This window comes from Corvus brachyrhynchos, unplaced genomic scaffold, assembly GCF_000691975.1.
Source record: "Corvus brachyrhynchos isolate BGI_N302 unplaced genomic scaffold, ASM69197v1 scaffold253, whole genome shotgun sequence".
Lineage (NCBI taxonomy): Eukaryota > Metazoa > Chordata > Aves > Passeriformes > Corvidae > Corvus > Corvus brachyrhynchos.
The window spans coordinates 324,645-352,459 of NW_008237231.1; the positions used below are offsets into that span (position 1 = coordinate 324,645).

The 27,815-nt window shown below is 40.6% G+C and overlaps 1 protein-coding gene and 1 long non-coding RNA gene across 9 annotated transcripts in view; one reads left to right on the plus strand and one right to left on the minus strand.

Annotated features, from left to right (window-relative positions):
- The window catches only part of GRIA4 (glutamate ionotropic receptor AMPA type subunit 4), a 222,458-nt gene extending 206,590 nt beyond the window's left edge, over positions 1–15,868 (plus strand). The window contains exons 14-17 of one of the 8 annotated variants that reach the window (XM_017729504.1): positions 5,725–5,839; positions 8,068–8,202; positions 9,544–9,726; positions 14,732–15,868. In XM_017729504.1, the coding sequence (XP_017584993.1) occupies positions 5,725–5,839; positions 8,068–8,202; positions 9,544–9,678 (385 nt within the window). In that variant the 3' untranslated portion in view covers positions 9,679–9,726; positions 14,732–15,868. Of the gene's footprint in view, positions 1–5,724; positions 5,854–8,067; positions 8,316–9,543; positions 9,727–14,731 lie in introns of those variants that run through there. The other 7 variants (XM_017729503.1, XM_008630108.2, XM_017729506.1 and 4 more) reach the window with 7 other exon arrangements.
- A 7,787-nt stretch (positions 15,869–23,655) lies between these two features.
- LOC108445502 lies at positions 23,656–26,023 on the minus strand. Its single transcript, XR_001860392.1, has 2 exons — positions 25,986–26,023; positions 23,656–25,595 (listed from the first exon to the last, which is right to left on the minus strand). It is a non-coding gene; the product is annotated as an uncharacterized LOC108445502 (long non-coding RNA).
- Between the last annotated feature and the right edge of the window lie 1,792 nt (positions 26,024–27,815).

A 27,815-nucleotide genomic window follows, 5' to 3' on the forward strand; every position in this document is an offset into this window, starting at 1 on the left:
ACTGCGGCGTTGATTTTTTCTTTTTGGGGGGGGGGTTTTTTTTTTTTTTTTTTTTTTTTTTTTTAATGTCACAGGCAGAGAATAAAATCATTCAAATACCTCAATTTTCTTAGCGTATCCTCCTCATAAGCCTGCAGTGGTTGCAAAGTGAGATGAAAGCTAGATAGCAAACTAAGGATGTTGTTAACTTGCTTTCCCTGATTACCAGCCACAGGTTCTGTGAGTCATGAAGCAGGTAAAAAAGGGAGCAGCTCACAGTAGAAGGACAGGCAGAGTTTCACCAAGAAATGTCTGGAAGTGCTGAAGGAGCAAGTTTAGTGTGATGGAAAGTGACAGAAAAAAGAGTTGGGGGGAACAGGTAGAAAAGAAAGGCGAGGAATGTGGTTCAGGGCAAAACAGGGGACGTGTGAATGCAGGAGGGAGGAAGGAACACATTGTCCGTGGAAATAAACAATAGGTGACACAGGCAGTTCAGGATACAACAGACAATGTGGTGGGCAGGACAGTGTTAGCAAAGGATGGAGAACATGATGGAGCTCAACCCGTGGTTCTGGGACTATATACAGCCTGCCATGAGCATTCATATGACCTTGGGCCTGTCTCTTGCCACAGTTTTTCTCAGGCACAGCTGGGTGAGTAGGCAGTACCAGTGGTCCTGGGAAGCTCCAGGTCTATCACGTGCGTCCACTGCCTGCGTTTGGTAGAACCAGGCACATCGTGCAGGTGAGCAGCCATTCCCATGCTTGTCAAAGTCTGCATTGCAGCAGCATCTGGTCTTGGGTTATAAACTACAGCCAGGCTGATTCCCCAAAGGGTTACTTAGCCGTTTATCATCTATAAAATTCATTTCCTTGTTCAGAAACAATCTTGATCAATTGAAGTCAAGACCCTTTCTACTGAATTAATGGAGCGCTCTAAGTATTTTAGGTTTTTTTCTGTTAGCAAATTATCATTAGTGGAATAACCAGGACACTATGCACTACTTTTGTAAAGCTGATAGCTACCAGCAAGTCCTGAACAGAGTTCCTACCTTCTCAAGAATACTTCTTTTCATTGTATGAATTTAAAAAGAACAAACCCTGAGCTTTTTTAGAAGCTCCAGTTTAAATTACAGGGCTTTGCACTCTCATAAAAGAGAATAAGAAACTCCTCTTCTCTTGAAATAAATACAGCACCTGAGGCTTGACTGATAACTGTGATGTTATTATTTGAGATTCATTAGTCAGAATATGAGAGTCTAGACCCACAAAAACACTTCATGATACTACAGAGGACTACAGAAATGAGGGAGCTTCATGAGACTTTAGCTGTTCTCCAAAGGTTTGTATTGCTCTGTAAAACAAGATGTCTCCTACCTCCATTCTCTGCTCTTAAAAGGTCACCTCTAGCCTCCCCATTTATTGTTCCCTTTAAGGGACAATCTTCCAAAATTCAGAAAGACAGTTCAGAAAGCTGCCCTGTGTGAACCACCTGTGGTTTAGTGGTCTGATTAATTAGTTCATGGTTGAAGATAAAAGTGAGTTCCCCAAGTCATTTGAGTGCTTTTGAAAGTACTACCTCAGATCCTAACTGCATGCCATCATTTCATGTGGTGCATGGGAAGGTACTGAAATACTGTTTCTGCCACTTTGCTCCATTTTTTTTATAAAAATGTGAGTGGGCAGAAGCTGTGATGATGAAAATCCCTCCAATCTCTGCTGGCACCCCTCAGGAGAACACGGTGGCCCATGTTTTTTTCATTCAGCTGATGAGGCTGACCTTACACTCAATTAATGGCTCAGCCGTGAGTGGGTAATGAAAATGCTCCTCAAGTATACCCATGATTGCATTTTTAAAATCTTTGTCTACCAGAATTCTATATTTGTTTCAGAATCACTCCATATTGTGATTTAAATGTTATAATTGGCCATTTCTTGTCCTGAACACAGCTAGCTCAGAACTTCATTAATGCCATTTTAAAGTACTGTGATTTTGCTGATGTTGCTGGCTCAAAATCCAGCCTGAGGCTCTTAAAAAACAGCCCTTCCAACAGCAAGTGATTGATGACAGGATAGGAGGAAATGAGTAAGAAGCCAAGAGAAGAGGTAGAAGGGCTGAGAACATGATGAAAAGTTAGAAAACCAGTGTCCCTGTGCCCAAGTCAGGCCATGCCAACACCGACTTCAGCACGTGGGTGAAGAACAGGGTCTCCTGTGCTGTCACAACAGCAGTTTTGCACTATGGCTACATGGGGCAAATTCTTCTCCATAGATAAAGGGATATTTTAGTTACAATTTCTCATATATTATCCTTACATGAACTTGAGGCAGTTGGATCCTACGACAACAGAGATTCTCAGCAGCTGTACACTGGAAAAAAAACTACACTGATTTTCATAAACTGTGACAGTTTAATCTAGTTGAAGATTTAGCCCAACATTAGTAATTCAGGAATCACTAAACAACTTGAACAAAACCCAAGTATATAGACATTTTCCACTGCCATATTAAGTATGCAATACTGAACTTAATGGGAAATTTAATTATAAATGCTGAATTTGTCCCCTGTATATAGCTTCAGTACATCACTCTTGCTCACATACAGGAAACCATACCAATTTTTTTGTTTCTGTCCCCTTTAATATCAGTGGGACTATTCACCAACTGACTGTGTAAGCAATGTAGTAACAAGTTGTAGTCTCTGAGTTCATGACTGACACAGTCAAAATAAGTGACTTGCCCCAAGAGCCTAGGCGATCTGGACATGCATCTCCAATAAGAGCTGTTGAGAATTTCCTACTAAAATCAAACAAACAAACAAAAGCCTAAAATACATTAAAATTCACTATACCTGCAATCACTTACCGTGGTTGCAAAGAGGTGTATATATGCTGTGATTCTGAAAAACATAAGCAAAAAATCTTCCTTTTCCACTCTGCAGCCCCTTAGTCTGGGCTTCTTTTATTGGACCATGTGCATTTCCCATCACAGCTGAGTGATTTAAATTAGGACAAAAATCCTGTTTTGAAAGGGTAAAATATTTTAAATACATAATTTTAAGTTTTTCTCAGAATGCTTCTTCCTCATCACAGCTGGGACTGTCTGAAGGCAGGTGTGTGGGACATGTCACACAGCCTTGCTAAGGCAGGCAAGAAAGTGAGGGGCAGCGAGCAGGCTTTCTTGAGCTTCAGCAGGTTCTTCATTAAGAAAGTTTTCCAGCAAAATAAGTGGAGAGGACAAACAGGGGCCTGGCCTCAGTCACATCACTGCTGTATCCCAGTGAAAAGTAGGAACATTCTCTGCTTACCATTGCCATCGAGACCAGTTATAAACTGAGGATAGCGTGGCAATTTAAAGTGTGAAACTGATTGTTTTTCCCAAAGGAAAACCTGAGAGCATCCTTGCAGGCACAATGCAGAAAGGATGACATTAAAGTCACTACAGTTGCAAAAAAGAAAATATTCCCTGCCTGTGTCAGGCTTTATGTGCCTAAACTGCTAGTGCTGAAAAAAAAAAAAAGAAGCAAAGGACATGGAGACATCTTTTTTCTGACTTGTTCCCACCTTGCTGGTGGCCTTGATAGTTCATATCTATTCCTAGTTATCAGTTTAATCAGTTTAATCTGCAACAACTCCAGAGGCTTCTGATTTTCCAAGTGAGAACTGTACCTGTATGCCACTTACCTTTGTCATAACCAGCCCTGTTACACTGATGGGATTTAGGAGCACTGGAATGTGGCTCAGTGCCAGTGCATCACATGTTACAGATGACAGCTATTCAAATAATATTAATTATTTTGCACTTGTACTAGAAGCCAGCAGAGGATCATGTTGACAGGCAACTTGCCAGCACCCCAAACCCACTCATTTCACAGCTGTGGGACTCTCATGTTCCACTGTCAACCTGCACAGCCTGCTGCCAGAAGCCTGAAGGCAAACTGTAAGTTTGAATACTGGAAAAGAGCAAGAAATGGGCATTTTCATTTCTAGAAGCAGAATATTGCATATGAATTAAATGTGTGGGATTTGGAAAGTGGATGAAGCTTTTCCTTTACTTAGAGTGATCACTTGAGGGTTCCTGGGAAATCCTCTCACCCAACTGTGGCTGTCAAAAATTTCTCCGAGGCACCAAGGCCCCCTCAGCAGTAGATGAAGAGACAGGCATTGCAACATCATCCTTCGTGAAAACTGGTATCAAAGCCCACCATTTGGAGGTACCGACCTTTTTCTATTAACTGCAGGGAGGTCTGGACAGACAGGCAAAGCTTGGGGCACAATTTAGGGGTGAAAAAATTGAGGTGAGGTGAGTCCCTCCCCCCTCTTTAGGTACATATAGAAAGAGTAATCAGAATGTATGAAGAGGCAGGGTCCCTAAAGCTAAGAATAGCATCCAAGGCTCAGAAGCTGTTGTGTATTAAATAGATATATATAAACCTGCACAAATACATTAATACATAAGCATTTGAGGATTTCCAGTTAAACCAGTTATAGAGTGTAACAAGCCCCTTTTCTCTTCAATGGAAACTATTTTAGTAGGTTCGGTTAAACTATACTAATTAATGTTTGCACTGGTTATTTATTTATTAAGCCTTGAATTTGTAAGTTAATGTTTTAGTAATGCATGGATTATGGCATATTATGGGAGATAAATTTTCCCATAGGAATCTGCTGGCACACACAGGATCATGTCATTTAACATCACCAGAAGGCTATCACATGCTATTTCTGTTTATCTCCCTGCTTCTCTGATATATATTGTATTTGCATGCACACCTGCACATAAATAGATATCCATATGCCTACCACATTAATAATTAGGCAATGATTTAAAGTGGAAAGTACATAAAATATGTCTGTTAATAATTTCATGCGTTTTTAAAACATATAGTGGTAGATCTGCATGAAGTGGGGCATTACCATAATACTCTGAGATGATTCAATGAGTTTAAGCAACTTCAGTGTAAATCCATAGCATTTCATGATTTGGAGGCATTGGATTAGGTTTCATTTCAATATTAAACTCTGTTACACCACCCACAGCAAATGCCACCAGTAAAAAAAAAGCTATTCCAAGCACAAATGTATCATCAGCCTGGACCCTTGAAATATTGACATGAATAAGTGAGATTTAAGGAAAAGCTTTAAATTTTAAAATAATGTTGAAACAGGAAGTGAAAATTGAAGACTCACTGTCCTTCTTAGCTGGGGATAAGGGGATCTTTGCACCTCTCCCCGCAAATTCTTTGCATGCAGACCTCCTATTACAGGGCTGTGTTAAATGGTTATGGGCAGCACACTGCAGGAAGCATCTTCTTTTCTTGCCAGGATAATTTTGAGGGCAGTAAATGAAATACCTATGGCCTAATCATATTATTAGTTTGTATGCATACAAACTAAAAATAGATTGAAAGCAAGGAACACAAATTAATGTTGCCTAAGTCATATATGCAGTTGTCTTACATATATCTCTGAAGGGTATGTTGTTAATATTCTAAGCCAATAGTTTTGGGTTCACAGTAATTGCATACTATTTATTTACAAATCTTCCCCAGCAGTATGTGCCTGTTACCTAAAGCGATGGAGCAGGTCCCGGTCATATGTCTGTCTCTAAACCTGGGCCAACAGTACATGACATAGCACCCACTGTGGCCTCTGCTCTGTCACTTTGCAATGCGATTCTATGTAGTTTTACTTGAATAACATAAAATAACATATATAATGTTATTTATGTTATTTTCCACGTGAAGAACTCCTGTAAACCTTGCCGTTTTGAAACTCAGTGAGGCAGGCGTCTTAGACAAGCTGAAAAACAAATGGTGGTACGATAAAGGTGAATGTGGACCCAAGGACTCTGGAAGTAAGGTCAGTCGCTACAGTTCGGGACCTACTATCGTGTTCACAAAGCAGTAGAGGAAGTAATAAACAAAATGACATAGAGATAAAATAAGCAGCTGTAGACACAGAATCAATCAGCTTTGGCCCATCTTGATGGGGGTCGCACTTTAATTTAAGGAAGCACTATTGCATTTTAAAGTCTTCAGTGATAAAAATCACCAAACATCATCCCACATATTCAGAGCATCTCCTGAAGAAATACAAAGCAGATTTTTGGGTTTGGAAGAGGCAGGCTGAGTTAGTTGTTTCCTTCCTTCCTGGAGGGGATGGACTTTTCCCATTGACTGCTTAGGAAATGTCCCTTCGCGTCTTCTTTTGGAGCTGGCCTACCTCAGCATTGTCTGAAACAGAGAAATGCTAGCAGGAAGGACTGCCTTTCATCACTGGCCAGGAAGGTGGTGTCTGGCTGCCTTTGGGGATGTCCCTGGCTCCTTGAGGGCCAAGGAAAACTTAAGTTGAGCTTTGAAGTGAAAGGCTTCAGTAATTAATAGTTTCTTTAGCTTCCAGTGTTTATCCTAGTCCATACCCGAACAGTAATCCTGACAGCTCCAGGGAGCTGACAGCTCTCTATATGGGGACAGACCCAGAACCAAGTATTTTCTGATGGTTGGGAAACACCACAGTCAGTGCCAGCCCTGTATTTGGGGAGTCTGACATTTCTTCACAGTACCTGACTCCATGCCAGCCTCTTCAGCCACAGCTAAAAGGAAAGAATGACAGGCACTGACTGCTTGCTCAGCCTGCATGTCCCGAGACTTACCTTGATAAAATTAGCATGGGAAGCAAGCTTTCAACACATTTCACTTTTTCTGGCAAGTGCTTTGAAAAAAAGGAGTGAAAACCGTTTAAGAGGATGACAGAGTACCTGTAAATAACAGCTGAGAAAGCCTCAACCCACCACCTACATTAGGGCAGGTCTTTCTCAGTCCTGCCTCCTCCTTGTTTGCAAGCACCACGTTAACAATTGCCACCAGAGGAACAGTCATCTCCAAGATACTCAGACTCCTCCTAGACAGCTAAAAAGGCACAGACAAAGCTGAACCCGGCTATAAGCCCCAGTCACCTCTGTACGCCCATGGAAACCTTTACTGTGCTCATCTGCTGATTACACAATGAATAGTGCCTCTTTAAATTAAACATACAAATGTTTTTCAGTCTTCGTAAGTTAAAATTTCATAGAGATTACAATCAGAAGTTAAGTACTCTCCTTACTTTAGCTAAAGATTATATAGTCTGCGTAAGAATAAAGCTTTATAAGTATTTTAAGGCACACAATGTAGCATATGAAGTCAATCCTGAGAGAGTTCCTTGAGAACTGTGCTAAAAAAGCACATGGATTTCAGGTCAAATAAATGTGCTTCATAACTCAGCAGTGAAGTATAGAGAAATATAGAATAGTTATTTACTACAATACACCCAAGAAGGTGATTGTAAAATTACATATATTTAATAATTTGCTAAAGAAAATCCTCACTTTTATCTAGATTATGAATAATGTATAAAATTGCATAAATTCATATTTAGAAGTACACTGTTACTGAGCTTAGTAGTCCATGGGCATATTCCAGAACTGTATCTATAGTAAAATAAAACCAAAATACAATAATAGGTAAGAGGCAAATATATCACAATGTGTATGGTACAGTGTGCACTTTAAAAGGAAGTGTTTGTTCAAAGAAAGAACTTAAGCCTTATTTGTTATTTTCACCTGTTTTTTAAGTATCAGAAGCCCAGTCTAGATCTTTTAATGCCTATCACAAGTACAATTACTGGTTTTTGTAAAGATCAAGCAGAGTCTTGTCTGATATAAATGGGTTTCTGGATTCCGAGGCTTCTGAAGAGCTTTACATAAATGCAGTTTCATATCAGTGCTGAAATGTCCCCTAAAGAGAGCTAGACATGTCATTGTTTAATTCTCCACGTAATGGAAGTAATGCTTTGCAGGAAGCAAGCAATGACATCCTGATATGTTGGCAATATACTTAGAATATTTTTTATGCCAACCAGGAAAACTAGTTGCTTAAAATATATTTTATAGATCCAGATAGGTCAAAATTTGCTGAAGTATGTAAACAACTGTCATTAAAATTCAGCTTAACGTTGTTATTTATGTCTATTTCTAATGTTTTAGTGTGTGGTTTGTGCTTCTTGGGATCCATTTTCCAGGGTTAACTGTGTCACTTCTGTTTTCCCAGGACAAGACGAGTGCCTTGAGTCTCAGCAACGTTGCTGGAGTCTTCTACATTCTGGTTGGAGGCTTGGGCTTGGCAATGCTGGTGGCTTTGATAGAGTTCTGTTACAAGTCCAGGGCAGAGGCGAAACGAATGAAGGTGGCAAAGAGTGCACAGACTTTTAACCCAACTTCCTCGCAGAATACCCAGAATTTAGCAACTTATAGAGAAGGTTACAACGTATATGGAACCGAAAGTATTAAAATTTAGGGGTAGGACTTAGGGCCTACTACAGCGAGTGGGTGATGCATCTTGTAACGCAGTGTTGTGACATGTCTGTCTAGTGGTGCTTGCTTCTGAACAGAGCTTTATATTTTGAAAAATTTCAGTGCAAAGTGGTTCAGTTCTTTTGGCTGCAGATGTACAGTATATTATTCTATGTTGCTAATAGACATCTGCATTGCAAGGAATTTTTAACATGAAAAATACATTTTGAACAACTCAAAGTTGTCAAATCAGTTGAGAGATGACAACTATTTTAAATGAGAAAGTAAATATTCAGAGGGCCAGTTTTTCAGTACTTGATTGGAAAATTGTTTTCCTGAAGGTTTGCACTCTACTAGTGACAAGTTGCTGCAAGCCTGTATTATTCAATTTTGGCCCTGTCTGTAACCAAGATTTAGGATAGGCAACATCACTGAACCATAGTTAACCTAATGGAAGAAAAGGCACTGTTACAAGAAGTCTAAATGTTGTTTTGCCTTCTCTCCCTCCTCCCCTCTCTGTTCCTTCACCCTCCCTTTGATACATGTTTTATGCTAATTGTGCGGCTTCCTCCCCCCCCCCCCCCACCCCAATATCATGCTTCAGGTCAATTTTTGGCCAGAATAGTAGTCACAAAAAGTCACTAACCAGTGAATAGACCCTGATTATCATCCTCAGCTTTCAGTAACAAACCTCCTTACCTAGGTCAAGACTAGTGTATTTTAGACATTCATGCAGTGATTTTGGAGGCTGAAGCACTGATGCTGCCGAGCTGCGTCCTGCATAGCTCCCCTGAGTAGGTGTGCAGGGATGGGTTACTAATGTACTTGCTCTCATCCATACAGTGAGTATCTTGCCAACTAATCATTAGACAAATCAACTCTCTGACCTTTGGAAATGGTATGCAGCAGCAAATTGAGCTTCTAAATATAACTTTTACGTAGCTCCCAAGCTATGCTGGCTGCTTTATAAGTGAATGTGCAGCTAGCACCCCACTCTGTCATGCTAGAGCTCCCTTGCCTTTGCAAATAGCAAGCCACATGTCTCTTCTGTTAACAAAAATCTTCAGCTACATTTTCCTGAAATCACTGAGCCATCCCTATAGTGGAAGTAGGAAACACAAATCTAGGGAAACGAGATTAATAATATAATACTTATGATGCCGCCTAGAAAAAAAAATGCTTGTAGAAAACCACTGGAGATACACTTATTATTTTTTATTTATTATTTATATAGCGCTGGAGTAGACGGCGCTGTACAATAGGTGAAGTGTGCCAAACACATAACAGGTCCCTGTCCCGAGGAGCTTACAGCCTAAAGGCACAGCCGGTACAGTACCGAACCATACAGTACAGAGCAAACACAGAGTGAGCAGAGAATGCTGTTTGAGCAGGATAGCTGGAGCGCTGCGAGGAATAGGTGGGTTCTCGGGGCGCGAGGGAGGGGGCTGGCTGGGAAACTCTGCCCAACACACTGTTCTGTGTAGTTTTCTTTTCTTCACTGTTCTAGAAGGAGTCATGACCCTGGGTATATTCTGATTGTAACAGAGCTGCCAATTTCCCCATGTAAAAAAAAGGTGTTAGCTGTGCACTTTGTTCACTAGTGAAAATGTGAGCCATAGTATGTGTCAAGAGGACTCCAAGAGTATAGGCCAGTGTTCATTACTCTGAACTGGGAACCAGGACTTCCAGATGCTAATATTAATCTCCCAAGTCCACTCCCTACTGTCAGCAGTAAGGGTCTTAAAAAGAAGTAATCCTCTGCAAGTCATTGTGCAAAATGCAAGTGAGGGTGGTTTTTTTAGTGATGTGCTCACAACTCAGAGTGTCCCCAGGCTGGTGTAAAAGCAAGAATTCCAGAAAACATATTTCTTATCAAGTTTACAGGGTGCAATGCATTCAAAATACGGTCTTAAAAAAAAAAACCAAAAAAATTAAGCTTTCATTTAAATACTGACCTGACTCCAATTGGCTGAGCATGCTAAACATGGCATGACTTGACAATCCCCACAGTTGCCACCTAGCTCTGTGATTCCAGTGCAACAGACACTGATTATACTTGCAGAATTTTTTTTAGTCTTAGTGTTTTCTTGTAATAAAAAATAGAGCTAACTAAGTTTTGTATTTAAAGGAAAGATCATAAGCACCTTACTCTAAAGTTTGGATTTCTGTGGGATTTGTTGCAACACAGAGACGAAGTCCTATTGGAAAAATATATTTTAAACAACACAAAAAAAGATACAAAAACGTTGCATTTTGTTTTATTGAAAATTCATTTTTGGGTCAGTCAAAACTTCTGATAGTTAACATTTTAGGGTGCAGACTTTTAAAATTCACAAAAAAAGTTACAAGGATTTTGAACAAATATTTACAGACTTCTGAAATTTTTTTCTGCTTATTTGATGCAATATTTACCTGAGAAATTTCAAGTGAACTTCTTATAAAAATGCTTGTGCTATATGTGGGAGACTTCCAAGGCACAGTCATCCTCTCCTGGCCACACTGGCAGCAAGAGGTGCCTGTGTGCCACATTGCACAGGGGGACTATGCCATCTGTTCCTACACGTGCTAGTCATAAACCCCTGCTTAGCTGGCATCATTACAGAGCCCACAATGATGGCTGCATATAATTCTGTAGAAATATGTCTGTCTTATGCATTTTGAAACCTTTGATTTGTTTATTTATCCAAGGAGTAAAGAGATCGTATTGGAACTAAAACCTGCTAATATGGAAAGATGCCTGGTGGTTCTAACCTGCATGAGTAACCAACACACTGACTTTTTAAGCTAACATCAAATAGTTTTAATGGTATATGTAGTAAACTAATATAAAATAGCTTAAATAACCCTCTTGACAATTAATGTTCATTACCATGATTTTTATCTTAGTTTCATTCAGTCAATCACGAGTTACCTCAGGGAAATTCACCCTGCCTGTGAGGCAGCTGAAAATGAAAATGAAGGACTAGTCTGTATGTGTGGACTGGTCTTTATGATAATGGACTAGTCTATATGTGTGGGATAAAGACATTCAGAGGGAGACATCAGTTGCCACTGCTGAAGGCAGGGAAGAAAGTTTGCTTTAAGGAGGGAATAATCCCAATCCTCTTCCCCTGGGCAGTAGATTTGCCATTAGTATAAAGCCCTTATTGTACAAATGAAGCTGATACCAAGAGCAGTGAGGAGCTTAACATCCTTCTCTCCAGCTGCTCTAAGGCAAAGCCCTGCTGAGTTCCTCACCCCAAACCCACAGGCTTTTGAAGGGGTTGTCCCAGTATCCAGCCAGCCACCACCACCACCACCTCTCCATGGCCTTCTCAGAGGGCCATGAAGCTCAGGAACCAGCTTCCAGCTCAGCTGCCTTCTGTTGCTCTCCCATCCCATGCTGTTGTTTGTAATTAGAAAACTACAAAGAGCAATGAAAAACATCATTATTACAATTAACTACAAGAAAAGGTGAAGTGTTACGGGATGGCTCAGTAAGTGCATAATGTACTTATTTTGACTTGTATACTTCCAATTTCATAGTCACGAGAGAAAAAGTCATTAGAAGTTCATCTTAGATATTTGTGCCAAAGACACCTCCATGTGACCCAAGTACTAGAGGAGCCTGAACAACAAAAAACCCCACACAGGCTAGGATATTTGTATTACACAGACTGAGGATACCAGTTTCCGTAATTTCCATTTCCTGTTAGGAACAAGGCAGTCAGTGTATTCACGTGATTAATTCCACAACTAATTTAACCAAAACTAATGACAAATTTGAAAATACCTTATCACTATTAACCACATACACTTACTGCAAGGAGACTTTCACAGTTTGGGTAATATTCACAATAAATTCTGAGACTTTGCCCTCTTATCCCAGCCACTCCTCAAACTGTGTCTGCATCCAGGCCATACATCTGAACTTGTAGCAGCACAGTTAAGCAGAGTATCAGCCTGGCTTGTTACCTATAGCATAGTTTAAAGTACAGAACAGATGCTTACCTGGTTACTTGGCTTTATGGCACTGTCCCAAGTACAAGTTTGACCTGCTCCTCCTGGCTTTTTAAGTGTCTGAGTTGTCCTGTGGTGTGTTGCTGAGCTGTTGTTAGTCTCTGCACTAAGAGGACATGAGTTATTTCCTTGCAGCTTTTCTGTTCTTCTGTGGAAGGCTGCTGAGAAAGTGTTGTTCTCTTCTTTTTTTTTTTCTTCTTTTTTTTTTTTCTTCTTTTTTTGTTCTTTTTTTTTCCTTCTGGATGCCTTTTATTGTCTTTCTGTCCTGAGTGTGTTGTCAATGGCCATAAAGTTATTTAGACTGAGCTACTAAAGCAGTTACATACAACTCGTATATCCCATACAAATCTGAGTGCTCTCACTCAGATTTCCCGGTGGGAAACTCTGAATGGCCATGAACAGATAGCTGATCAATGTGCTGGAGAGACACAATGATGATGTTCTGGGAAATTTAGCACATCTGGAGTTAGCCATCCCTTTTCCACCCAAGTTTGCTTTCTAATCTGGTTTGGACTCTCATCCCTCTTCCACACTAAAGCACCTTTAGCTTTTTCTTGCCATTGACCAGAACATGTTCTCTGCACTTCTGCAGACAGAGTACCAGCACCCATTTGCAGTGGGACTCAGGACACGCACCATGTGGATCTGTACCACACTGCATTGTGTCTGTGCTTTGCAAATGCAGAGATTTTTATTTGCTGCTGGGAAGTAGTTGAAGTTTTTGGTACCTACTTCCTCATCACCTCTGCCACCCTTTTTGTATCCAGGTGTTGTTTTACATCAAGATATGTTTGGTAACAGTCCCTGTCACAAAGTACAGTGGGGGCAGGGAAAGTTCTCAAAGGATGTCCTTTACCAAAGCTGTGGGTTTTCGATGTAAGGGGAATGCCATAATGCCCTCTGTAAGCTGAGGCCTTTTCCTGAATTTGGGTGCTCTTGAAGACTGAAGTTTTTAGGGTAATTGGTTTGGAAAGTTGCTTTTAAATCCAAGCTCCCATCTGTGCCACAAACAGCTGCTGTATTTTTGACAGCTCTTTTTGAAGGAGCTACTGATAACAATGCAATATTAGACTGGTGCATTTCCACAGAAATGCACCAGAAGCAGTGAAAATGTTTGGGAGTTTTAAGGACTCTTCCTCATCCCTATATACTCATATATAAAATTAACTCCACATATCAAACACCAGCTCAGGATTTCACTGCTACCTCAGAAGAAGAAACTGGGCTCAGAGGGATAAAGTTCAAAATGTAGAGATTAGTAATAAAGCAAACAAAATGATTTAATGATGTTTGTCATCCCTTTGCTCCTATGTGAATGCACCCTCCTATCTCCCTTTTTTCCCCAATTGGTATTTCAGACTGCATCCCTGCACACCATTTACATAGCTTCTTCTGACTAGAAATCAGATTTCCCCACTAATTAATATCTTAACATGGTTATCTCTGAAATCTCTTTCAATGTAATATAGTTTGGGTGCCTTGCTGCATTGTTTGACCTTAGACACTTACCCTAATTTTAGTCATCTGGAAATTACTTACTTAAACTAGTCCTCTTGGCTTTTTTTATAATCACATGAGAGAGCCCTGTTAGATTAGACTACTGATTTTTGGATGACTAAAGTTAGATGGCATAACTATAAATCTTTTAACAAATCCAGATTTTTTGCTTGAGTAATTTAGTCCCTAAACACGATATTTTGTTCTGATTTACCTGAAACTAAAGATTTGTAAGTAACAAAAATTTAAGCCTTCTCATGGAAAATTTAGACATAATGTAGAAAAATGTGGAAAACTGTATTTTGTCTCAATAAATTACATTTTCTTTGAAAGTTATCACCTTCTCTAATGGTAGGAAAATATATATATGAAAGAGATTTGAGGACAGCTCTCAGATTTGCTGATACAAAATATTTGCTCTGTGAAAATAAGTAACAATTTCTTTCGATTTAAATGACAGAATTGCCAGAGGGATAGCTGATACAGCTATTGCAATTTATAAACAATTTTCAGACATTCCTAGTTGAACGTCAAAGCCTATAAACACCTGTGCATGACTTTATTCACAGATGCTAATGCTTTCAGGTTCCAAAAGGTCTTCTCACTGTATATAAATTTAGTTTGAAGCAGTTTAGATGAAGGTATTACCTCTTCAGTTAATTTCATGATCAAATTCAGATTTTATATTTAAGTCAGTAACAATTTATTGTAATGAAATTTACCCTCAGAATTGCTAGTATTTTTTCCCCAGTAGACTTAAGTGCTATGTATTATATTTATGATGATTACTACTTTTATATTTAACATTAACATGAAAAAATGCAGATGTCTAAAATTTAATATTTTGGTGTTTGCTGTGTCCTGGTTGGCTGAAGGACAGAAACATTATAACACTTTCCTCTCTTCTGCTTCTTCTTCAAACCTAGCTTACCTTTTCTGAAGCCATAAGAAACAAAGCCAGATTATCCATCACAGGGAGTGTGGGAGAAAACGGACGCGTATTGACTCCCGACTGCCCGAAGGCCGTGCACACTGGAACTGCAATTAGACAAAGTTCAGGATTGGCTGTAATTGCATCGGACCTACCATAAAAACCAAAAAAATAATTGAGTGCCTTAATCAAACTGTGTTGGTGACTGATGGGAACACAGCACAGACTGTAACGACATGGGAGTGTCATTGATGAACTAATAATTTGGCTGAGAAAGGGAAGTACGTCCAAATGCGCCAGACATCATCAGCAACAATGTGTGCATGAGCTCAGCTCGGAAACCCAAACTCAGATTTTATATCAGGAAAATTCATAATTTAGTTTTGTTGGGGGGAGGGGGCTGGGAAGGGTGTATTAACAGCAACAAATTTCACTTGAGTGGACTTAAAACTAATAAGACTTGCCAATTTAGCGCATTAAACTGTGAAGAACGTGCTCAGAAAGGACACCATTTTGGTCTTTGTCTTGACAAAGAGAGACAAATAGCTATAGAAGTCAATGAACATGCTAACCTGTGTCTCCAGAACATCAATATATACAATGGAAGAATACTCAGCTGTTCAGCTGTAGAAATGAATCACTAAACTGTGATAAAAAAATAATAAATATGTAAATCCTGTGAAAAAATAAAGAAATTATTTACATTTTCTTTGGAAAAAGAGGAGTATTGAAACATGCTTGCTTTTTAACTGATGTAAATTCAGTAGAGGACAACACAATTCTTTTTTCTAACCATCTTAGGGAAAAATCATTGCAATAATTGATATAAAATGCCATCACTGTAATAAAATTCAGAGAATTTTTTTTTATAAAAGTTGTTGGTCATCCTCTTGTTTGCTGTTACCTTCATTCTGTTCCATCATTCTGTGTTCCACAGATTTGCATCTGTCTAATACAAGAAACAAAATGATAAAATGTTTAGAGTACTTCATCAGTCTGCAGTGTAGAATCAAAAGAGACTACGGGTCACTCATGTTACAGATATTATTTATAATCTTGTTCTGTGTAAGAAACTGTGGTTTTTGTACCCACCAAAAAGAATAAAACAACAAATGTTCTTATAATATTGACAGAGCTCGAGTTGTTTTCTGATCATTAGGGATGCCACCTGGAAAATAGAAAAGGGTTGCTCATTTCTTACAACAGGATTCAGGATCTTGTCAGAGTCAGTCAGAGTCCCTGCACATTTTTGAAGTGCTTTTAAGTCCACATGATGGAGGGACTCTGAGCAGCTGAAGAACTGTCATGATTATTCACTTAGTCTTAGTACCAGTCACAGAAACCCTTTCGGAGGTGTTAGGGAACCATTTAATGATAGTGTTTGTCCTCTGTGTAGGTCAAGGGACGAGATGCCAGGGAGCAAGGAAGTACAAACAACACTCCTTGAGACTGATGTGATAGATGATAGATGATAGATGCAGCCTGCTTGGTATCCAAGAGCCTCAGTTTTCATTCCCCAGCCTATCAGTGGCACACCTGGGAAAGACTAGCAGCCACCATTTGAATAAAAGCCAGATGTCAACAGGAGCAGGCATGACTGTAGGTGCAAAGTTGCAGCAAGTCTGTTCTGTGATGCTCATTCTCCTTGGCCTCACAAGACCTGGCAGTGGTGTCCTAATCCAGAGTGTTGCCAGCAGTGTAACAGCTCCATGCCAGAGCCCAGACTGTGAGTAATCACAGCTTGTCATTTTTCCAGGCCTATGAGGGCTCACGTTCCAATGGCTTAAATTTCCCCAAGCCTGGTGCTGGTGCTTCTCTCAGCTGCCAGGACTCTCATGCAGAGGAGAGCAGGCCCCAGGTGGAGCCTAAGGATGCCCAGCAATGACCAACCCTCAACTACTGCCAAAAACAGCAGCCAGACACTACTGAGGTGATGCTCCTTCTGTGTGCTGCAGAGTAGCAAAGCAGGGGTTCATTTCAGTCCAGATATCAACTATATAAATACGAGTTTCTTGCCTCAAATACTCTGTAGACACCCTTTATAGCTACTGAAATAGAAAAATAAAGAATGAGAGTGAATGACTTCATCTTAAAGTAGACCTTAAAACATCAGCAGCTGAACCACAGCAGCAAGAGCCTAAATCCTTCCACTCGCCTTAATACAGGCTGAGGGAGAGCAGTTCTTATACAGAGCTTGACAGTGCAGGCAAACATGAAAATAAGGTGATGCTTACCCCCCTGAGGCACAATAGCTATAATGTGTGCAGGGGTCTCAGAGAAAAAGACAGATAACACTAAAATGAATCACTGTGACTAAACTTACTTTGTATCCATGTCTTACTGGCATGTTTAGCACATTCATGAGTTACTGTGAAGTGTTCTGTGTTTCTTTGGCTGGGTTAGGTGAGTTGTCTGGTTTTTCTCTTTTTTGAGTAAGCCTGAAAGCTCCCTTCTTTTTACAGCTAAATTTAAAAAAACAACTTCTGGGTGGGTTGGTTTTGGGCTTGTCTTTTTTTTGAAGAAAAAAGTGTTTGCCTCCATTTTTCACAAAGTAACATATTAGAAGCTGAACAGATTGAGAGACTGAGTGTGAAGAATGCTGTCTATTTTGTTTTACTGTGTCTGTCTGTTTGCCAGGAGCTTGTCTTCATCCTTTCCTTGTCCACAACTGTGAGCAGTGCCAGGGCCGTCTTGGGATATTTTACTATCTTCCAGTGTTACTCCTCTTATATGCTCCACTGTCTCTTTAACACATTATATTTATTTTTCACTTTCAGTAAACAGCCCATCACTGCTGTTAGGAATGTTGCTCCATGGAGCTCATTTTTAATTCCCTGAGTCAGGTTTCCACTTGTCAACGAGGCACCCAAGTCCTTTGAGAAGTCCAGTGTCAGTAACCACAGAGGATCCACACCAAGGATTCAGCAGAATTGAGCAGTGTGAGCAATGCAACTACAAAGCTGCATGGCCGTGCAGTGGCATGACCCACCAAGGGCATGTGGCCAGCAGCCACAATGGGGAATCACCACATCCTCTTACCACTTCCAAGCCTTGGCCTTGCCAAGGGAAGGCTTTACTGAAAAAAACTTGATCAGATGAGATGGAGACTCCCACTTTGCTGATGCCTGTCGTAAGCAGATATAAATTTGAATAAAAATAAAATCTGGATGGGAAAATGCTACAGCAGAGAGAGTTGAACTACAGTTCAGGTGGTTGAGAAAGCAATCTCAGGGAACTGGTCTGCTGCCTCCACAGTAACTTGCTCTTTTGTCTTACTCCAAGAGAGTAGCTGCTGCATGACTGCTGTGACCACAGAGAGCAGCTCTGGGGAGAAGGACTTGGGGGTGTTGGCGGGTGACAAGCTTGACATGTCTCAGCAATGTGCACTGACAGCCCAAAAAGCCAACCATGTCCTGAGCTGCATCCAAAGCAGCATGGACAGCAGGGCCAGGGAGGGGATTCTGCCCCTCTGCTCTGCTCTGGTGAGACCCCACCTGCAGTGCTGCATCCAGCTCTGGGGTCCCAGCACAGGGAGGACACGGAGCTGTTGGAGCGAGTCCAGGGGAGGGGCACTAAGTGTACCACAGGTCTGGAACACCTCTCCTGTGAAGACAGACAGAGAGTTGGGGTTCAGCCTGGAGAAGAGAAAGGACCCCTGTGCAGATGTCTCAGACGGCCTAAGGCATCTCAAATGGTACCTGTGAGGAGTAACTGAACTGTGTCTCTTCAGATGAGTTGTTTTCAAGAATACATTGACTAGATCTCCATGGAGTATGAAAAGACTTCAGACATGTAGTTGTCCTATAGATTTCTAAATTTAGCTATCTTGATGATGAAATGAATTATATCAGCATTTATCTGCTTTTAAAATAATTTCAGTTTCAATGTAATCAAGAGCAATTATTAACATTAACACTCACAACACTATTAGACTCATCTGCAAAATAAGTCTTCTGAGCTGGTGTGAATCACACTGTAGGACCAGCCTGCTTTGACATTCACTGTTCTATTAGTAGTTTTTTGTTCTACCCATTCAACCCTCCCACACTGGTTGTGTATTCTATTAAACGCCTATTAAATTTAAAATCAGTACAGACTTGCTGGGTTGTCTGAGAACCTCACAGGCAGAATTAGTTTTATGCAACCACTTGTTATTGCTGAATTTCACCTAGAGACTATTCTGGGAGCCAAATGTACATGTTCTGAATTGAATGTGCCTCGGTGCAAACAAGAACAGAGCCTGGGGAAAGGAGTACAACTTTATACAACTGGTTGTAATCATTGTGTGTGGTGAAGGAGGACAGTGGTACCTGTTCATTTGTGCTGCTTAATAATTCTGTAATAGCTTCTGCCCTGACAGGATATCAGAATGAAGAACAAATATTCTTTAATATTCAAAGTGTAAGTATACTTTCATCCATGATTAGAAAATTACAGCAGAAGGGACCTCCTAAAGCTCTCGACCTTCAGAATTTACCCACACTAATGCCAACACCAAGAAAAGAAAGGCAGCCTGCAAGGAGCTGCAGATATTTGTTGTAGATATGGATTAATTAACACTGTTACCACAAAATGTGTAATTGGTATGCAACAGCAAGTTTAGCTTCAGCTGCAATGTCTAAGGATAAAACGTCACCAGCAGAATTATAAATAGAAATTTAGAGCCACTTCCTTTTCTAAGTGAGAGGAGTGTCACAGATTCCAAATAACTTATTGATTTCATAACAGTTGCATTAAATGTAAGGTCAGGCAAGCTGAAACTAGTAAATAAGAAACATGAAATAATTTAAATTGGAAGGGATTTCTGGAGGTCAACTCCTTCAAACTTCCCTTTAAAGTAGATTCAGCTTTGAAGCTAGATCCAATTTCAAAGCTTAAGAGGCTTCTCATTGTTATTTCTATCACAATTTTAGCATCTCTAGTGTTGAAATTGCATAACCTCTCTGGGCAACCCCTTCAAAAGTTCTGACCACCCTCAATATTTTCCTAAGGGCAAAATTTTCTTAAATTTTGTTGTTATTCTGCACTGAGAGTAGAATCAAAAGCAGCAACACATATCCCAAGCTGCTTACCTAAATGAAGATGTGCATCATCACTGGTATTGCTGAGCCCAGAATCTGGACTTCTCTGTTAGGAGACTAAGGCACGTTATCATGACACTTCAGAGGAGTGTGCACTGCTGTCAGTCTTTCCTTAGGGCTAAAACAAGGATTCACACCCCCAGCTCACCAATCCATCATCTTCCATTAGCACCAAATACTGAAAAGTTTTAAAGGCCAGACCCTGATTGTCTTTTTAGATTGTTGTATCTCTAAGAGGTCTAAAGACCTTCAACAAGGCTAAACTGTTAAAGTGGACTTTTAAGTGCTTTAAGATAAGTTACACATTTTCCTAAGCCCTTGAAAAACAACTATATTACTTTTCAAGACTCTGTGTATTTTAGCTATTCCTGTAAGGATTCCAGTGCTAAGGCACTGATTCTACCTAGCCTTATGCCTGATATTAATTGTTCAAATCCATGCATAATGGTGTAAAAACGTAACCACTAGTGTGGATGGAAAGATCTGATCTGGTGAGACTTTTAAACATATTTTGGGGTAACTGTGTAGAAGTTGTGGAGAATTTCGAAGTCACAAGACTGCAGCGGTTTAAATCCAGCCATTCCATTAAGAGTCTTTCTACACATTACAGTAGTCATGAAGTCCATAAATACATAACAGAGGTGGTGTCTTCCCTTCTTCCCTCTTATATTCCAGCTACCTGCAGTACTGTCAATTGCTGGAATTTCCCTGACATTTCTAAAACAACTTTAAGAAAAAAAAAAAGCCTTTTTGGCTATGGGACAGAATCAATATTCTACAAAAAACTTCATCTGTTAAAAGCTCCATCACAAAGATTAAGAAATAACTGCTGGAAAGCCTATAGAAGATGCAATGGCATTCTGAGAATACCAGATATTTGGGGTCACACACAGTGACTTTAAACACCTCCAATTTAACTATCTAGGATCTTGTAGGATGCAGTATAAATAACTGATTTTAGATGACTGTTGTTGGGTGGGATAGTTTTGCCCTAACAATCCTTTCTGAGTTTCATTGGTGAAGACAACCAAGAATGACTCACTCAATAGTTGACATTTACGCTACAGGTGCCTACATTTGGCCAGATGACTCCTACTCATGGTGACCCAAGTCCAGCCAGCACACGGTGAAATGGAGTGAGTCTGGCACGTTTGCAGCATCACTGAGACGAGCGCTAATCGGTGTCAGTGACACAGGGACACAAGGATGGAGCTGCTGCCATCGCTTCCAAACTGAATGCTTATCACCTTCAGCTACATAGTACCTGATGCCCAGAGGTCGCTTGTTTGCCACTCTGTGTGTAAACACACAACTTTGAGCTCCCTGCTGCTCTCACAGCTGCTACTGAGATACCACCAGCCCCTAGCGATGACTGCTTTCCTCCAACTCCAAAAGATTATGTTGCTGGGTACACATTTTGCTAAACTTGCCACTTAATTAATATAAGCCACTGGCAAGCTGGTGGGAACCCTGGTTACAGCAGCAGCTGGATGCCCCAAAATCTGAATTCTCAAAGGAGAGGTGAGAAGAGGTGGGGAGATATTTTCCTAGTGATAAGTGTATCTTCAGCGAACCTCAGGCATGATGTTTTGGATCAAGAGGGCTGAAGGCAGGTCAGTGCAGCGTGAGGCCCTCTGGAGGAACATAGAAACTCTCTCTGTGCATTTCACTAGATACATTTTCATTACAGCTAGAACTTGAGCCTGTGTTTCCTACAGCTCAAATGAGTTAACTCTCAGTAATAAAGAAATTTCCATTTTCATGTTACTCCATTAATGCTTATTTCTTCACACCAAGTGGAATGTCTACAGAAGAAACCCCAGCCAGGGGCAGACTGGTTTTCATCCTCATCACAGGAACTGTTCCATGAATTGGATCTAGGATGATAACAAATAAATTGGAAATACATGAAAATGACATCATTTATATAAAGACTAGATATAAGACTTCATTTCTTCATTTAGGGAGTATTTTAAACTAGTTCTAATACAAAGCAACAAAACAAAGTCACTGCATTAAACAGTGAATTGCATCATTCACAAGGAAAATGTACAAAGGTGCTTCCTTTTAAAATAAGCAATTATCACTCTGAATAATGTTGGGAAGAAATGCCTGCTCTTTCCCCAGAGACATTTCTGGTACAAGGAGGCCATAGCAACCCTGAGGAAGGAGGCTGTTAGACAGGTTGAGTTACACTGATAACCATGTCAGATTAAGTTAGGTTTGATATTTTCCAAGTGTGTGATCAGTTGCTGAAGGCTTTGAAGTGGCAAGCGTGATGCAATCGAGTTTGAAATTCCTGCAGAGTTCCTGAACAGAAGGGGAGGTTTCTTTCTTAAGCATGCGGGCACAACTTCTAACCTGTCTCCTCTTCCTCCCCATCAAACAGAATCTGTTTCAGGAGAGAGAGTGCAGTTAAGGTCACTGCTTTCAGACAGGTTCTTAGGTTCTTGGAAGGCAGGAAGTTGATGTGGAAATGCTGCTGCATCCTTCTCCTCCCATTTTATTTGGTCATGGGGGCATGCAAGGCCTGAGAGAAGGCTTTAAGACATCTAAGCCATTAGCAAGCACAACTGATAGGATTTGGTCCATCATGCTGATGTATTTCCCCATGCACTCAGACCTGTCCACCTGATTATCGCATCCTCTGTTAGGAACTGAAAACCAGGAGTCACTGTGACATTAAATTAACCTAGGAAAAAAGAACTGACAAGCATGAACCCATTCTTCTTACTTTTGGCAAATTCTGTAGAATGTTTCTACCCAAAGAGGAAATTGGCTGATGCTTTCACTCAGCATTTTTGTAACCATGCTGTTTTCTGCAGGCCACTGAAGCTCTTTGGGACTGCATGTGGTCATAGAGCATTAGCAATTTGTGGTAAACCTGAAAAAAGCTCTCTGGAGATTTTATTCCCACAAGGCAACATAGGCTTTTGACTTTCCATCAACATGAAGTTCACCCAAACCAGTCATACTGTCTCATCTTGTTATGAGTCTCAATAATAGTCACAATGCACAGCCCACGGACACTTCACTTTGTGAACCTGCTCTACTGGTTGCTGCTTGGCTGCCTTTCCTCTTTACAGCTCCCTTGCTCTCCCCCACACTTTCCTAGTTCTCTTTCTTTATTTCAAGCCCCACTACAACTCTGGTCTCCAGCACGTTCCTGTCAGATCTCCTTCTGCCAAAGCCTGGCTCACCACTTGGTCATGAATTTCTTTCACTGCCCTGAGTTTTTCCACCTTTGCTCACCTACATCAAGCCCCAAGGCTTTCTCCCACCCACTGGAGTTTCTTCCACTCACAGCTATTCTTTGTGCCAAGATAATAAAGGTCGTGATCTTGTCACCAGGCAGGCCTCCCTTGCAAGGCAATGTCATATCTACAGTTCTGCATGACAGCTAACCTTAGACTAATTTCTAAACCTCTAAACTGGTTACATTGGTGTCCCTGGAATTCCTTCCAACTGAACCAAATTCATCATGAAGTCCCATATCAAAATCTTCCTCTAATTCCAGCCTGATTCGTAGTGACAATAAAAGCACAAGGATTCCTTTCCATGTTCATTGCAGACAGAATTCCTAAAATTGAGAGATTTTTTTATCTACAGGAGTAGGAGGATGCTGGTGCATTTTCTTCCTGACTTTTTCCAGTAAAGCTACAGAGCCATTCAGCCTTCATTCTGCATTTCTGAGGTGGATTACTCCTGCTTAAGTCTACAGTTTTACATTTGTGCATCTTGAATTGCGTTCAATTTTTCTAAACTATTTACCAATGTCTTAGCTTCATATGAAACTTTTCAGCATTTCATACGAAATAGAAAATAGTAAGGGACAACAAAAGGGGAAAGTATGTTTTAATAGTGAGCAACACTATTTCATTATGACAAATTACAAGTGCTATCAATATTTAATAAAATAATACTTCATTCTAAGGTTTTCTTATTAAAATGGTGATTTTCTGCATATACATGCAGAAAGAATGCATTTACAGAATTATTTTCAAAATTATGGTAATGCAATGTTTTTGTGGCATTAGCAACAGATGATTTTAAGTTTGTATAGGGATAGAAGTGATGTGGTGACTTCGTGGAACTGAGTGACATTATGGTGACAGTTTGGGAACAGTTCCTTTGTTTACGAGCTTGGCTTTGAAGAAGAGAGATGAAGCTTTGCAAATCTAAAGCTTCTCTGTGTATAAAATGCCAAATATCCTAACTTCTCTCTGACCAAATTTACAGCTGAAAGAAGATAAATATTTCAACATTACTTCCTCAGGCCCATTTACTTTAATATCCCTTAGGAAAATAAGATTTATACCCATACAATAAGCTTGCACAAAGGGATAAACACCACATTTTAGTAAATTTGATATATCTGAAGGGTTTCCCAGTAGTTAGAAAACAGAAGTAATTTCTAGGCAGAATAATATTTTTCCTTTCCTGGTATGAAGTCGTCAATCAGAAAAATTTATCTTCTGTTTTTCAATTAGCCCCCTTGGATAAATGCCAAAAACCCCATTTATTCAGTAAAACGATGCCAGGACAAAAAAAGGTCCCTTTCTAGAACATCCTCTCTTATGTTCTTTGTTAGAAGAAAGAAGAGGAAAGAAAATATTTGTACATTTTCCAACTGTGGTATTGAAATTTTTATAGGGAATCAGCACATGCCACTGAGCAACGTTTCAGTCAATGTGAAGACTGGTGTCAGCCCACAAAAAAAAATGAAAGAATGCCAAATTCCACAGTTCCAGCTACCATTAATGTCAAACAGAAAATGCACAGTTGAAACAAAAACAAAGAAAGAATTCTAGCAGTATTCACAAATGTGGACAGTACTTGGAGCAAGTCCTTGGAATGAGTCACAGAAAGGCTTAATCTTTTGTACTGGCCTGTTCCTAGTGGTCAAGCAGAAATCCAAACATCTTGTTAGAACAAATCCAGTGGAAGACTGTTGCGAGGAAAGAGAGAGCATCTCCGGAAGCACCAAGCCAAGAGTTGTGAACAAAGGCTTGAAGGGGACTTACGGCACAACGGGGAGAAGTAGCAACAGCAGAAATCCAAGTTAGACATTTGTAAACAAAACTTTTACAGAAAGGTTGGTCAAACATGGAGACAGGCTGCTCAGAGAGACTGTGGAGACTCCATTCTCAGGGGTAATTAAAAGCTGCTAGATCTAGTTCTGAGCAACTTGATGTAACACTGAGGTGAGATGTCCTAGCTCTGAGTGGGGGTTGGTACAGAAACTTGCAATGGCCTTGACCTTCTTGCCAGTAAACGCTATTCTAAAAACATTTTTCAGTGTAGGACTGTTTCCTTCCTGTCACTGGCTCTGAAACATGAAACAGTATTGTTCCTAGAGTGGACAATCTACAGAGAGAGAGAGAGATAGGAACAGTCATTTTGTGGCCAAGCAGATCCTCCCTAGTGAACTAAAGTGAAAAAGGCAACAGAACTGGCTGACATGAGACTTTGGGGCCATTCTCAAAAGTACATTCCATAAGTGGGATTTTCTGATTTCCAAACCCTTTGCAGACAATGTGGCAGCAATGAGTCACGAAGATGAGGGAAGCAACAAGTTTCCTGGGACAGAAGGAACAGGCTGCTGAGCAGGAGGCTTACATTTAGCATGTGATACAGCACTGTGCTGGGAGATGATGCGGAGGGTGCAATTTAAGGTGCTGATCATACACAAAATTTAACAGCCAACAGCACACCCACAGATCCTGATTTGTCCATCCCAATGGGGAACTGGCATTCTTCACCAAGGATTATTCATATCTGGAAAATAAATAGTATTAAAAGGATGAGACTATATATTAAACCCTTGCTCCTTATAATGCCCTGCTTCCCTATAGACCCTTTGCTCTCTCCACTCCTTTCATGACCAGGTACCACATATTTCCCAAATCTCTTTCACTAGTGTAGTGGTTAGGTCCAAAATACTCATTACTGTTTATCTGCTGTGAGATAAGAATTAGGAGAAATGCAAAACAGGCACCAAACTTGAAAGAATATAAAGAATTTTATTAACAGACCTAAAAGAAGAGGAAAAAAAATTATACCACCTTCAGAACTCTCCTCCTCCCCCCACCTTCCTCCCTTCTCCCTCTGACAATGTGAAAAGACAACCCTTCAGATGTTCAGTCTGTTTACCACTTCCATAATAACCTTGTTCAGTCCATTTAGAAAGAGAAGTCTCTTCTTGCTCATGCTATGAAAACATTATCACAACGAGACAGCCGCCCACTTCCAAATATTGTTCAGTCCATTTAGGAAGAGGAGTCTCTCTGCCTGCGTGTGAGTCCTTTCCCCCGACTTGCAGCTTTTCCCGCAACTGCTTTCGAGGGTCCACTCTTGAAGTTTTTTGGGGTACAATTTTAAGGTTGAGCCGTTCAGAAACAAAAACAGAGGCCCTTCTCCTTCCCTGGGAGCAAAGGGTCTTCATCATCTTCATCTTTAGGACTATCTCTGGGAGCATCTCTAGGAACTGAGGTTTTCTCCTTTCCCATTTGGAGCAAAAGTCCTCATCTGGTTCATCTCTACGGACTGAGGTTTTCTCCTTTCCCGTTTGGAGCAAAAGTCCTCATCTGGTTCATCTCTCCCTGTCCAAAACTTCCCATGAAATTACAGCTGCGTCAGCATCTGCCTATCTCAGCGCAGGTGCTTTTGCTCACGAGTTGAACACTCCACCCCCCATATCTTCATGAAATTACAACAGGATACTCTGATATATCATAGCTTCACAACAGAATTTCAGCTTTAAGCATCTCCTCTCTCTCTTCCCTCAGGTTTTCAGCTCTTCACAGCAATAAAAAGGGTTAATCTCACCTCGGCCTGGCAGCTGTGTGGCTTATCGATGTTGGTCAGCTGTTGGTCACCTGACCTCTGCCGGACAGAGGTGCCGCTTTGCTGAAATCTTGGCCGCAATGGAGGGGGGGGGAAGTCGAGCTGCTCTGGCTGCCCCCAGCCCTGCCGGGGGGGGCACCCCTTAGCAAGGACGTCCCTTCCGGGACTATGCTTGCTAACCTATGACAACTAGGAGAATCCCCATTTTGCAAGATCCATGTGTAGTTGCCTGGACTTCTACTGCCTGTAGGCACACAGTTCCCTATATAAAGGAAAGAGGGATATTTTCATATCTAAAAGAGATTTAGGGAAAAACATAAAGCCAAAGAAATGGGGAGAGCTGCTATAGCAAAGTTCCAGCAGAGAAAAGATGTGTGATAGATGCAGTGCTGAGGTGGTTATTATTGCTAGAGGGAGCAAACATTGGTAGCAGAGTAAATGCAAACTTGCAAATGAATCGTAGAATCATTTGGGTCGGAAAAGACCTTCAAGATCACTGAGTCCAGCTGTGAACCTAACACTTTCAAGTCCACCACTAAGCTATAAAGCCCAAGGGGTTGCTGTTTTCTGGTGTTTATTTTGGAAAAAGATATCATAATGGCAGGATTGCAAGGAGATAAGGAGCATCTGCCAGCATACAATATAATTTATACCATATAAAGATAACAGAAAAAACATTGGGGTGTGGGCTGGTCACTTGGTTTCACAAGCTAATTTTTGTGTGGTGCATGCTGACTCCATCTCACAATACCCACCTACCACCTGGGGTGCTTATTTTCTTGAGGCACTCAGACCTTGATCATTTATCGGCACGGACAATTTGGACAATCCCTTGCTCTTTTCAGAGACTCACAGGTTTACAGTTGAGAAGGGAAAATTACAAGCAGCTCATCAGAGGTCACATTTGTCACAACCCACAGCACCTCCTGTGCTGGTGCTTCTAAATGCCACTCAGGACTCACTTAAACCCTACATTTTTTAGGGTTAAACACAGCTTTTTTCCACACCCAGGAATTTGATTGCATTGTTTTGCCTTTATCTGCTAGAATACCCTACCCTCTGAAACCTCTCATGTAGATATTTCTAGACCTTAATCAAGCTATGTTGTCATGACGTTCTCTCAGATAAATTAAACTGATCTATTATTTAAGT